Consider the following 14,869-nt stretch of genomic DNA (forward strand, 5'->3'; position numbering starts at 1 on the left):
CCACTGCCATCAAGTCAATTCCAACTCACAGTAACCCTATAGGACAGATATTAATGATATTGCTTGATAATTTCTCCATTCCGTTGGATCACCTTTCTTTGGAATGGGCACAAATATGGATCTTATCCAGTTGGCTGGCCAGGTAGCCGTCTTCTAAATTTCTTGGCACAGATGAGTAAGCACCTCCAGAGCTGCATCCATTTGTTGAAACATCTTAATTGATACTGCATCAATTCCTGGAGCCTTGTTTTTCCCAATGCCATCAGTGCAGCTTGGACTTCTTACTTAATACCATCAGTTCTTGAGCATATGCTACCTCCTAAAATGGTTGATCATCGACCAATCACATGTATATAGATGCAAAAACTCTCAACAAAATTCCAGCCAATAGAATTAACCAGCATATCAAAAAAAAATGATATATCACAATGAAGTGGACTTCATACCAGCTATGCAATGATTGTTCAACATTATAAAATCAATCGACGTAATCCACCACATAAATAAAACAGAGAAGAATCACATGATCATCTCAATTGACATAGAAAAGGCATTTGATAAAGTCCAACACCCATTCCTGATGAAAACTCTCATCAAAATAAGAATAGAAGGGAAATTCTTCAAAATAATTAAAGGCATAAATACAAACCCAACAGCCAACATTATTTTCAATGAAGAGAGACTGAAAGCACTCCCTTTGAGAACAGGAACCAGATAAGGATGTCCTCTATCACCACTCTTATTCAATATCATACTGGCAGTCCTAGCTAGAGTAATAAGGCAAAATGGAAATAAAGGACTACAAATTGGTAAGGAAGAAGTAAAGCTATCCCTATTTGCAGATGATGTGATCCTATACATAGAAAATACCAGAGATTTCACAAGAAAGTTACTGAAACTAATAAAAGGATTCAGCAAAGTGGCAGGGTACAAGATCAACATGTGAAAATCAGTTGGATTCCTCTACATTAACAAAGAGAACTCCAAAAAAGAAAACAATACTATATACTATAGCACCCAAAAAGAGAAAATACTTAGGAATAAATCTAAAAAAAGACATAAAAGTCTTATACAAAGAAAACTACCAAACACTACTGTAAGAAACCAAAAGAGACCTACATAAATGGAAAAATGTACTATGCTCATGGATAGGAAGACTTAACATTGTGAAAATGTCAATATTACCCAAAGTGATGTGTAGATATAATGCAATCTTGATCCAAATTTGAACAACATTCTTTAACAAGATGGAAAAACTAATCACCAACTTTATATGGAAAGGAGAGAGGCTCCAGATAAGTAAAACATTATTGAGGAAGAAGAACAAAGTAGGAGGCCTCACACTTCCTGATCTCAGGACCTACTATACAGCCAGAGTAGTCAAAGCAGCCAAGTACTGGTACAACCACAGACACATAGACCAATGGAACAGAACTGAGAACCCAGAAGTAAGCCCATCCACCTATGGACAGCTGATCTTCAACAAAGGGGCAAAGTTCATTAAATGGGGAAGAAATATTCTCTTTAATAAATGGTGCTGGCAAAATTGGATACCTATTTGCAGGAAAATGAAACAGGACACATACCTCACACCATACACAAAAACTAACTCAAAATGGATCAAAGACCTAGATATAAAACCTAAAACTATAAAGTTCATGGAAGAAAACATTGGGACAAACCTAGGGGCCCTAATTTATGGCTTAAATAGACTATCAAACATATCTAAAAATGTGCAAACAGCAGAATATAAACTGGGATCTCCTAAAAATTAAATACTTATACTCATTGAAAGACTTCATCAAAAGAGTAAAACGAGAACCTACAGACTGGGAAAAAGGTTTTGGTAACAACATAGCGGACAAGGGTCTATCTCCAAAATTTATAGAAAACTTCAACATCTCAACAACAAAAAAACAAACAATCCAATCAAAAAATGAGCAAAGGACATGAACAGACGTTTCACCAAATAAGATATTCAGGCAGCTAACAAATATATGAAAAGATACTTGCGATCATTAGCCATTAGAAATATGCAAAACAAAACAACAATGAGATGTCATCTCAACTCAGCAATAATGGCACTATCAAAAAAACAGAAAACAACAAATGCTGGCAAGGTTGTGGGGAGATTGTAACTCTTATACTCTGCTGGTGGGAATGTAAAATGATACAACCACTATGGAAAATAGTATGGAGTTTCCTTAAAAAACTAGAATTACCATATGATCCAGCAATTCCACTCCTAGGTATATATCCTAGAGAAATAGGATCTGCAACACATATGCACACTCTTGTTCATTGCAGCATTATTCTCAAAAGCAAAAAGATGAAAGCAACCTAAATGCCCATCAGTGGATAAACAAATTGTGGTACATACACACTGTGGAATATTACACAATGATAAGGACTAATGATGAATCTGGAGGACATTATGCTGAGTGAAATAAGTCAACCACAGAAGGAGAAATATTGTATGAGACCACTATTATAAAAAGTCAAGAATAGTTTTACACACAGAAACGTTTTTTGAAGGTTATCAGCAATGGGTGGGACAAGAAGGGAAATTACTAACTAGATAGTACACAAGTGTCAATCCTGGTGAAGGGAAAGACAATACACAATATGGGGGAAGTCAGCACAATACGACCAAGGCAAAAGAAGACACTGAGAGGTAAGCAAGAGTAAAGGGCAACTACAGTAAATGCTACAACGTACACAATCTTGCAACAACAGTAATAACAAACAATAATTTGTGAGTAGATACATAGGCTAATATGTATGCTAAATAGGTGTGAGAGGTCATACAGGAGTACACCTGCATACATATAAAGGTATAGTATGGATATTTCAACATACATATTTATAAATGCTGCATGTATACTCATATATGTAACAAAGCATATAGGGAACACAGTTCTAAAAACTACTTAGACATCAGGACTGAACTACTCGTCATGAAGGCTAAGGACAATAATCTCAGGGGACATCTAAGTCAATTGGCAAAACACAGTTCATAAAGATAATGTTCTATATCCTAGCCTGGTGTCTCTAGGATCTTAAAAGCTTGCGAGCAGCCATCTGAGAACCAACTATTGGTCTCTTCTCACCTGGAGCAAAGAAGAGTGTAGAAAATCTAAGACTCAAGGAAGCAATTAATGACCCACATGAATCACAATCTCCTCTAACCTGAGACCAGAAGAACTAGATGGTGCCTAGCTACCACTGTAGAAGTGACCAGGACCACAATAGAAGATCCTGGTTAGAATGGGTAAAAAATGTAGAACAAAATTCAAAACAAACAAAAAAAAGACCAGACTTAATTGTCTGAAAGAGACTGGAAGAACACCTGAGACTATTACCCTAAGACAACCTTCTAACTTGAAACTGCAGACATTGAATTTCAGCCAAATAATAGACGGGGCTATAAAATAAACAATAACACCCGTGAAGAATGTGCTCCCTAGAACAATCAACTATAGGAGAACAAAAGGACATTTGCCCAAAACCAAAGATAAGAAGACAGGAAAGGACAAGGAAAATGGACTAATGGAGATGAGGAACCCAGGGAGGAAATGGGAAGAGTGCTAACACATTGTGAGGATTGCAACCAATGTCACGGAAAAATTTGTGTAAAGATCATTGCTTAGAAAACTAATTTGCTATGTAAACTTTCACCTAAAGCACAATAAAATGTTCAAAAAGAAAAAAAGAAACCACTTAATACAATATCTAGAAGATGGATCACCTAAAAAGTGTAAACTGGATCATGTTACTTGCTCATTCATCCATCAATAAATGGATACATTTATTGAATATTACCACATTCCATGCACTATAATAGGTAGTGGACAGTGCCCTCTGGAAGCTTGCAAACAAGCGGGAGAGACAGATTATACTAAAATAAGTATACACATCAATATATAATTACATTTTGAGGGACACACTCAGGAATAAAGGAAGACGCATCTCTCGTATCTTGTAACAAACATGTCTCACCTGGACAGATGCTCAGGGAGGATTTCCTAGGGAAGTGAGACTAGAGCTGGGATCTGAAAAAATTGATGAGGTTAAATAGAAGAAATGTCAAATGAAGGGGGAGAGACATTTCAAATTGAGTGAACAGCATTTGCAGGAGTCCTGTGTCAGGCACCCTGTCTTGCAGCAATGAAAGTAGGTCAGGGTAGCTGGAAAGTAAATGAGAGCGAAGAAGACTCAGGAGAGGGAGGAAGGCAAGTGGCTGTTCTTACAGGACCTCATAGGTCTTGTCAGGATTTTGTTCTGAACTCCGAAAACAATGGAAAGCCACTTATGGGCCTTAACCATTAGCACAGAACCATCACTTGGCTACTGTGCAGATCACACTGAGGGGTCCAGAGTAGAAGCAGGGAGCCTGCTAGGTGAGAAGCTATTGCAAGAAATGAAAGTGACTTAGACAAGAGAAGTGTCAGTGCAGATGGCAAGATGTGGAAGAAGTCAAGAAAATATTAGAAGATGAGGGTGACAGGAGGGATGATGAGTTAGATATGATGTATCAGGGAGAGGGGAGGATCAAGGACTGACTATTGCAATTGGATGTGTGGGGTGCCATTCACGGAGACGGAGAACGTGGTACACAAAACTTCCTAGTGGCTCTCCTGGGCTCTTAGGATAAAAACAGTGCCCATTACCATGGCACCCAGTGCACAATTTTACCTCTGTCTACCTGTCCAGCCTCATCCATACTTCTCTGCTCCTACTCCCAGGGCTTCAGCCAGACCGGTGTTCTTTCAGTTCTCTGAAGAAGTCTAGTTCTCCTTGTCTTCTGGATATTCACACATTCAGTGTCTTCCATCTAGAGCATTCTTTGGCCAAGTTAGGTTCTTTACAATCTTACATCCCAGATTAAATGACACTGTCATAGAGAGGCCTCTCTTGATGACCACCCAAAATAAAATAGGGAGCCTCTTGTCACTACTACCATTCTCAGAGCCCTGCTCTTTTTCTTTCTCTCTCTTATCATAATTTCTAAATATCTATTTATCCATGTTCACTTGAATAGTGTTTGTATCTTAATTTAGACTGTAAAATCCATGGGGTTGGGCCAGGTCTACTTTGTTTATCACTGCATGCTCAATGCCAAGCAAAGAAATACTGTTCAATCCATATATTTTTAATTAAAAATATATATAACCCATTGCCTTCGAGTCGATTCCAGCTCATAGCAAACGTATAGGACAGGATAGAACTGCCTCATAGAGTTTCCAAGGCTGTGTGTGATCTTTACAGAAGCAGACTGCCACATCTTTCTCCTGCAGAGTGCCTGATGGATTTGAACTGCTGACCTTTCAGTTAGCAACCAAGCACCTTAACCACTGCACCATGAGGACTCCTTAAAAGACACATTTATTTAAAAAAAAATTGCTATCAAGTTGATTCCGACTCATAGAGGCTATATAGGACAGAGTAGAACTGACCCATAGGATTTCCAAGGGGTGGCTGGTGGATTCGAACTGCTGACGTTTTGGTTAGCAGCTGTAGCACTTAACCACTGTACCGGCAGGGTTCCTAGTAAACAATAAATAAGAAATTGTTATTATTATTGTCATTGCTATTATCTAGTCAGGAAATACAGTTATTGTTTGTTAAAGATACACAGCTTGCTAGTGGCAGAACACAGAAAAGAATACTTTTTAAAAAAAGAAAAATGCTCAAAATGAAGCCAGGGTAGTTACTAGAAAGTCATAGTATCAGATAATTTTCATTTAGTTGTGAGTCCCCAGCGAAATATTCAATACAATAGAGGGTGCTGATATGTCTTATTGTATATCTTGAATATATGCATAAATAAAAACCTGCCTCTGTTATGTCACTAACAGCCTGTGAGCGCCACCTGCTGTCTTTAATCAGACTCAACAGGCTGACAGCTGTTCATCTGATTCCTTTCTAAAATACAAAACAACGAAGCATGTAAGTTTTATTTACTTATCTGTTTGTTTGCATTGCCTACTTTAACCATGAGGACCAGAAACAAAATGATTCACACATTGCATTTCCTGACCCTCCAGCACATAATAAGAAGGGATTGATAGCTCAGGCAGAACAATCATATTTTAGGCATGGTCCTGGGTTCCTAACCCCATCTTCAGGAATGGAACTTCTCTGACCTCATCCCCTCAGAAACTAACTTCTCTTTCCAGTGGAAATTTTGGAGTGGCTATGAAAATTTTAAACCTCACATAATTCTTGGCCTTGCAGTTCCACTTCCAAGATTTTTCTGAAGAGATAAACACAAAAGAGTATGCAAATACATGGACATCCACTGTAGCACTCTTTGTAATAAAGATATTACCAGAAGCAAAATATTTTTGTAGATGATAGTTTAAAGTATGGCTCATATTTTATTTATGCGTGCTTGTAAATGTTGAGAAAATGTCTTGGAAAATACACATCATACTGTTAAGTTTTGTTTCCTATACTTTATGGGATGTATGGAGGAAGGAAATTAAAGTTACCTTTCTATGAAGAAATCTATAAAAATATAAAGACACATACATGCATATATAGTCACATATATCATTCTAGTTATATATAAAACCAAAAAATCAAACCCATTGCCATCGAGTCCATTCTGATTCATACAGACCCTACTGGACAGTTTCCAAGAAGTACCTGGTGGATTCGAACTGAACTGCCGACCTTTTGGTTAGCAGCCATAGCACTTAACCACCAAGCCACCAGGGTTTCCATAGTTACAGATAACTTATATTAATTATATTATTATAATTACATGCATATAATATGTATTTCTATGTTCTGATTATCTTCACAACTTTTTAATTAAACTTTCTTGCTTTGAGATAATTGTAGATTCATATATTGCTGTACCTAATAATACAGAGAGATCCAGCATATTCTTTATCTACTTTCTCCCAATAGAAACATCTTGCCATATTAAAGCCAGTGTATTGACATTGATACAGAGAAGATACAGAACATCCCATCGCCACAAGGATCTCATATCCCTTTTATAGCCACATCCACTTCCCCTTTGCCCCTACCTCCTCCTTAACCTCTGGCAGCCATGAGTCTATTCCCCAGTTTATAATTTTGTCATTTTGAGAATGTCATATAAATGTAATTACACAGTATTTAACCTTTTGAGATTGGCTCTTTTTCACTCAGCATAATTCTCTGAAGATGCATTTAAGTTGCTGTGTGTATCAATTGTTCATTCCTTTTTATTGCTGAGTAGTATTCCACGGCATGGATGTACCACAGTTCGTGGAGCCGTTCGCTCGCTGACATATCTGGGTTGTTTCCAGTTTTTGGCTACTACAGTAAAACTGCTATGGACATGTGTGTACAGGTTTTTTGTGAACAGAAGTGTTTATTTCTCTGGAATAATTGCCCAGGAGTGCAATGGCTGAGTGCATGGTTGTAGCAAGTTTAGTTTTTACAAGAAACTGCCAAAGTGTTTTTCAGAGTGACTATCATTTTACACTCCTATCAACAAAATATGAATGATCCAGTTTCTCCACCTCCTTGTCAGCATTTTGTGTTGTCACTTACATAATAGCGCTTATCATCAGTTTCTACCCAGTCTCTCAAACATTATCTGTCCTAATATTTCCTCTTGACTCAATCACTCTCTTTGGCACACCCTCAGAAAATCCTCCAGCCCTAATAAATTGTCATATCACATCTATGACCACATCTCAGAGCTTGGTGACACAAAACTCTGTCCCAGTCTTCTCTAGTTATAACCTTGATAAAAGCAGAGATAGTCATCCTTCTCAGACATGCAAAACACACCAAGCTGAGAGAGATAGCAATGAATGACTTAATAGTATGACTGATAGGAGAAAACAAAGGGTACAACCCAACAAGATAAAATTTAATAGAAACAAATCCATTCATTCAATAATGGCTCTGAGTTATGCACTGGGGATACAGACATAAAAAAGATCAGGTCTCTATTCTTTTGGACTTCACAGATTAGTAAGAAGACTATGAATTAAGTATTAAAATAAATAGGTTTAAATTTGTTATGATATGTCTCTTGGTTCAAAATAGTGCCTGACCTTTTTTTTTCCAATCAGTATTTAAAAACTATTGAAGAATTTGAAGCTAGGGAATGATTCTTGCATTTTAGGAAACCACCTTTTGTTTCATATGGCTGATGAACTGGAGAAGATCAAGCTTGGAGATACAGAGACCATTTGGGTAATTAACACAAAAGTCCAGTGAATAATGACTTCTACCCAAGACAGAGAGGTAGCAGGAAATATACTATGGTTTTTTCTTTTTCCCATCTCTTATCTCCTGCCTGAGCCTCAACCCAGCCATAAAGTCAGCTGACATGGGGACCTGAGAAAGAAATGCAACCTGCAGGGTCAGTCAGCATTGTTCCCCTCTCACCCCCAATACAGAGCAAAGCAGGGGAAAGGTAGAAAACAGATCTTACGGTAAACAGTAGCAAGGCTAGCACAATCCTGGATCTAAAGGTAGACCATGACAGGTATTCTAAATGGGAAGAAACTTGATTTTTCATCAATGTGTAAGATGTTGGCAGGAATGGGATTTAATTATCTTTTCGGTGTGACTGGAACTTAGAGCACACATGAAGAAAGGAATATTGATAACACTAGACATGTAAGGAAAGGTCAGGTAGTGAAGGGCCTTGTATGCCATGCTAAAAACAATTTTCGTCAATTCTGTTCAACTCGTGGTGGTCCCATGTGTTGCAGAGTAGAACTGTACTCCATAGGAATTTCATGGATGTGAGCTTTCAGAAGAAGCTCACCCGGCCTTTCTCACCAGGTGCCTCTGGGTAGGTTCAAACCACCAACCTTTGGGCTAATAGCCAAGTACTTAACTGCATCACCTGGGGACTCCTAAGGAGAGGGGAAGGAATGACTATAAGTCTTACTTAAAATGCCCGGTTATCTTTATAACAATAGGTTCTCTAGAGTTTACGATCCAAGGGAAAAATTATCTAGTTAGGCCCTTCTGAATAAATTCCCCCAGAAATAAAATTAGGACAAACCGAAAAACTATTTAATTGCTTTATTCATTCTTTCCAGAGGTCACTATATTTAGTCTCTATTTGGATAGAAATGAGTTTCAGCCAGGGGATGAAAGCATCATCTTCCTTCCACCTCTACCTCTGCTCTTGCTTTATCCTGCCGTCATACCAAGTGTGACAGGGCCTCCTGAAAGGCAGAAGGACAACAGTAAAAATAAGAGCAGCTTTACACGTACTTGATGCTTTACGAACAATGTTCACTCTCACTGTCATATTTAGCCATCATTTGACTGACAGGGAAACAAAGTCTCAGAGTGGTGAAGTCCCACCCAGAATTATAGAGCTAGTAAATGGTACAGCCACAACTAGAACAAAAGTCTTCTATCGTAGAAAAATCCTTCTGGAAATGTGGAATTTGCACTTTTCTTGAGATTCCAGGACGTGCAAACTTTCTGTGACTACAGTCAGTTAAGGGGAAATTTATGGTTACAAGTTGAGAATAGGGTGAGGTGGTAGTTGGGTGGGGAAGTGGGACTTCATGGTGACTAATCTCTCTCCCATGACAAATTAACTCCCCAAACCTGTAGTTATCAGCAATTTCTTCATGGCTTCAGAGGCCTCTGGTCCCAGTTCGTCTACATACTTCCTTAGTCCTTCCACAAGGTGCTCAACCGAAATGCCCAGAGTTTTCAAAAGAAGCTTTAAGGGATCCATGGAGAGAAGAATGTTGTCCAGAGGTAAAGAGAATTTGGCATTGTTGACAGGGAGGGGCAAACTGTTGATGAGGAAGGCACTAGCTGCAGAACAAAAAAGAAGACAAGTGAAGCAGATACATCTGACTCCTCTCATCACTTTCTACTCTGTCCATGGAGAGCTCCATTCCAGCCCCTCTGATCTTCATTTCCCATGAAACCATCTGCCTCAGGGCCTTTGTACCTTCTGTTCTAACTCCCTAGAATGTTCTTTTCCCAGATAGCTACATGTCTTTTTTCCTCACATTATTTGGCTTTTCCTCAAATGTTGCCTCCTCAGAGAGGCCTATAACGGCCACTGCATCTAAAATAGCGCTGCCTGTCACCTTCTATATTTCTTTATTTTTCATCCTGGTCTTGACTATACCTAGAATATTAAATCTTTGTTTATCATTCTTTATTGCCTTTATTCTCTCATTAGAAGGTAGACTCCATGAGAAGAAAAACTGTGTTTTGCTGACTACTGTACCCCATGCCTAAAATAGAACCTGGCATGTAGTAAGGACTCAATAAATACTGATGGTTGACTGAATTGGTTGTCATGGATTGAATTGTATCCTCCAAAAATATGTGTCAACCTGGTTAGGCCATGATTCCCAGTATTGTGTGGCTGTTCTACATTTTGTGATTTTTCTATGTGTTATAAATCATAATCTCTGCCTGTGGTTAAAGAGGATTAGGGTGGGATGTAACACTCTTGCTCAGGTCACATCCCTGATCCAACATAAAGGGAGTTTCCCTGGGGTATGGCCTGCACCACCTTTTATCTTACAAGAGATAAAAGGAAAGGGAAGTAGAGAGTAGGGGACCTCATATCACCAAGAAAGCAGTGCTGGGAGCAGAGCATGTGCTTTGGATGTGGGTTCCTGCACGGAGAAGCTCCTAGTCCAGGGAAAGATTGATGACAAGGACCTTCCTCCAGAGCTGACGGAGAGAGAAAGACTTTCCCTGGAGCTGTTGCCCTGAATTTGGACTTCTAGCCTACTGAGGGTGAATAAACTTCTGCTTTTTGAAGCTGTCCACTTGTGGCGTTTCTGTTATAGCAGTACTAGATAACTAAGACATTCGTATATGCTTTGCATTTGGTTAGTTTCAGACAAGGGTATTTACCTGCTATCTCCACAGCCCACAGCTTTGACACCAAGTGAGAGATGCCATAATGCTCTCCACTCAGGGACAAGAACAGACCCAGTCACAGCCCAGGGAACTCAATTGCCCCCAACCAATTCAATACAATGCCACATACATAGACACTAACTCTATGCTAATTGATACAGATACATAGATGAATAAGACCAGGATGCTCCCTTCAGAGAACTCGCACAGTCTAGTGGACAATAAAGATCGGTGTTGTCTATAGTGTGACATGGGCTTTGCAAACATTATGGACAATGCTCTCTGGATACACAAAGGAAGGGATGACTAATTCTAACATGGAACTGTATTGTAGAAGTTTTCCCAGAAGAGGTGATGCTGGAACTGTGTCTTGAGACAAACGTCAGGATTACAAGGTATAAAATGGGACAGCCTTTTAAGAATGAGATTAACAAAGACACTGAGATGTTAAGATGAAAGTGTATACACAGAATGGTGGGCCTTCTCACCAGAGTAGTAGGGGCACAGAAGTCCAGTGAGGTATCGCAGGGAGGAGAGGATGAAAGAAATAAGTTTGTAAAAATCAATGAGTTCAGATTTTCGAAAGCCTTGAATGCCATACCAAGTGGTTTGGATCTTTTCCCTGGGTGCAGTAGGAAACTATCAATACTTTTAAACGCAACAACTACATTTTCTATCTTTGGTTTTAGAAAGATAACTTCCACCATAAAAGGTGAATCAGAGAGTAGAGTTTGGGAAAAATATGTATGACATATATTTTTACAAAAACATATGTGCAGATGTATAAACACACAGGCATGTGTGAGCACGCACACAGGAACAAATATCCTCCTACTGGCGGAGGTCCTGCCATGGGTCATTTCCTTTAGAATCTTTTCTATTTCCCCATTCAAATCCTAAAAATGAGCCTGTGCACATATCTTTCTTTCATCTTCTACCACTTATTTCCCTTCCAAACTTTTTTCCTGGAGTGGGGACATTTATTCCCCTCTCCCTTTCTTTCCGTTGCCACCACTGCCCATAGATCCCTGAATTCTAAAGAGTGACAAAATAACCAAAGCTGGTGACTTTATAATTTCCTCCCCAAATTCAGTAAAAATCACAGGCCAAAGTTGCCATTATCCGTGTGGGTAGAACCCATTTTCCTATGATTATTCTGCCTACTTCATATTTTAGAAACTTTGGTGAGTGTTTATCTGAGTGAGTAGTGGTCATCATGAAGCATTTTTCAGACACACCCAAATATAGCTTCCTCACAATTACAATGACTCCTTTCACAGAGAATGAAGCCAGCCTCTACACCCCTACCTGGAAATTGAGCCTCACCTCTCTCAATACGCTCACAGAAACTTATATGTGTATTTCATTTGAATTTACAGTAGTCTGGTACTGTAGTAACTTCTGTAGAAGTTTTATCTTCCCTACCAGACTTGAAGACAATATTTATGTCAGATTCATGTCTGAATCTTTCAATGCTTATCCAGTGTCCAGTAGGTTGTAGTCACTCAAGAAATATCCATTGAATTGGGGAACAGATAAATGTAGCTGTGACACAGGAGAACCAACCTGGCAGCATGGCTGGTTGGAGATGATAGCAAATGATTCCACATAGTTTCAAAAGCACAAAAGAAATAAGTTACAAGCTAGAAAGTCAAATTTTGATTTAAGATTAAGGAAAACCGATGGTGACCAATGTCCAAAATGAAATATGCTTTCTTGACCCTCAGTGTGAGTTGGCTAACTTCCTATGTAGGATGCATTAGGGGAGGAACCTGAATTGGGTTAGAGCTTAGAACTAGGAGGCTTCTGAAATCCTTTCCAACTTTGCCATTCTGTGGTTCTAAAACCCCTTCCACCATATTCCACTGTTGGCGAACTTAGGCTTACTAGTTATATTTGTATTAACAGAGAAGTAGAGAAATACTACATATTCCAGGTTACTTACCAGAGTAACTACAAATGCCAATGGTCGTCAGCAGGAAGACAGTAACCAGCTTCATGACAGGTATCTGTGATATTTACCTGGAGTTTACAATTGAACTGGAAAACCCAGCAAATTCCTGAACCAGTGGTTACACTTAGCCCACAAAGTGTGACAGCTGCTCGTGCACATATGCATATTTATACACCCAGCAAGGACGTGAATTTCAATCACCACCCTTGACTTGCCCCACCTGAGAAGAACATGCAGGTCACTAAACAAATTGGAGGTTTTTCCACTTTCCCTCATGTTCCCACAAGAAACAAAGCACTAAATGAAGCATTTTCAAGTACATCTTGGACAAGCTCCAGCACAGAGACAAAGATGGAAGGCAAAGAGCACTAAGAGCCTTAAGAGCCCTTCTCCTGGAAAAACACTGAAAATAAGTGAAGGTTTTATATTGGGACCAAAAGGAGTGAAAGTTTTGATGTTTTCCTCCAGGTTTTCTATTCCTTTAAAGTTTGGAGACTCACATTACCTGATGAACTATCCAGTTGTAGAAGTAATATAAAGGTGAAATCAGCCCTGGTATAACACAGAGTCTGCTTAATGGCATTTAGTGCCAAATTTTTTTGGATTTTGCCTGCTCCCTACCCCACACATCCCTACTATGACCACATCTCGGTTACCTTTTCTAGCATCTCCAAGTTATTTTGAGAGTACCGAGTGTATCTTCTCTGTAGTCTCATACAAAATAATAGGTTCAGGATCTAGAATTAAAATGTTCTTTTTACAAAGTTGGACTTCAATGCTTCCTATTTGTGCAGTCTTGGGTTAGACATGTATTATCAATATTATTGGTCTATTTACTCATCTAAAATTGGTATAATAGCAAGAGTACCCCTGACAAGTGCAACCCTGAGAAAATTTTTTTTTCAAGGACCTGTCTACATTTAAAAAAAAGAGTCACCCAAAATAGTGAGTTTAAAATCACTCTGGCAGTCCAATCTCATGCAACCACGTGAATGAAATCCTGTGCTGACCCGTGAAAGGAATCTACTTGCCAGGTGGCCCTCCTGAAATGAGGTCCCAGCCACTGACCTCAGTATGACTCCATAGGCATGAGGCCTAGAGTTCCTTGAGTTACCTGATCAACCCCATATTCAAGGTAGAGAGTAAGAGAGTACCTTGAAGGGGAGAAATAGGGACCAGGGCCCATGTGGGTCAAAGTCCCAGCTCAGGGATCCCTGGCCAAATGGTATTGCTGGCCCCAGCCATGCCTACCACCAGAGAGGGACTCAGAAAATTTTTAGGATGATGTGCCAAAGCACTGGATGGTGTAAGGTACAGGGCCAGGGTTAGGGGCCCCACTTGCTCCCATCTGAGGGTGACACTGATTAATAGTACTTAATTCATGGTATTGCTATTAGGATTTAATAAAATTATGCAGATAAAGCATATAACTGTGCCAAACCAAGATTAATGCTTAGTAAGCTACCAAGTTGTAACTGCCATTTCTTTATCTTGCTGCAACTTCATAAACAGCATAAAGGAGATCATGTCTATTTGCCACGTATACTCAGTCCTCCACTTCCATTGCTTTCTCTGCCAGATACTGCTTTTGTTTTTCATGAGTATCACCACCTACGCCAGTGATGGTGATGTGTCAAAACCTTTAAAGTGCCAAGGTTGAATGGCAAAGTGGTAGTGGGTGATGTCATCCTTTATTTTTATGTCATGATCTCTTTGGGGATACCAAGCTGGCACCACCCTGCATCTGTGCCTATCATGTGTCTGTTTGCTTTCATACCTATTTCTTGCATTTCCCCTCCTGTGCTCTGTATTATAGGAAGTTGAGTTTTCCAAACTATAGTTCCCAAGCTCTTTTGCCAATTGCTTCTGGTTAGTTTTAGCCAAAGGAAGGCACTGGTAGAAGATTAGAGAGAGAGAAAAAGACAGATTCCAGGGCATTCTATCCTCTGTCTACCTCAGGAGACATTTTGGGCAATGGCTGCATTTCTTTGCGTCCAGAAAGCTCCTCCCTCTATGGTCCCACCTCATGCTGGGCAGATG

At 39.3% G+C, this 14,869-nt stretch overlaps 1 protein-coding gene across 1 annotated transcript; it reads right to left on the reverse strand.

Moving 5' to 3' along the window:
- Positions 1 to 9,574: 9,574 nt before the first annotated feature.
- Positions 9,575 to 12,875, reverse strand: SCGB3A2 (secretoglobin family 3A member 2). Its single transcript, XM_004384959.1, has 2 exons — positions 12,821 to 12,875; positions 9,575 to 9,804 (listed from the first exon to the last, which is right to left on the reverse strand). The coding sequence occupies exons 1-2, from the start codon at positions 12,873 to 12,875 to the stop codon at positions 9,575 to 9,577; spliced, it is 285 nt and encodes a 94-aa protein (XP_004385016.1).
- Between the last annotated feature and the right edge of the window lie 1,994 nt (positions 12,876 to 14,869).

This window comes from Trichechus manatus, unplaced genomic scaffold (genome assembly GCF_000243295.1).
Source record: "Trichechus manatus latirostris isolate Lorelei unplaced genomic scaffold, TriManLat1.0 scaffold00130, whole genome shotgun sequence".
Lineage (NCBI taxonomy): Eukaryota > Metazoa > Chordata > Mammalia > Sirenia > Trichechidae > Trichechus > Trichechus manatus.

Coding starts and splice junctions, on each gene's coding strand:
- SCGB3A2 (XM_004384959.1), bottom strand. CDS start 12,875: ATGAAGCTGGTTACTGTCTTCCTGCTGACGACCATTGGCATTTGTAGT. Junction 9,805..12,820: donor TGGCATTTGTAGTTACTCTG/GTAAGTAACCTG, acceptor TTTGTTCTGCAG/CTAGTGCCTTCCTCATCAAC.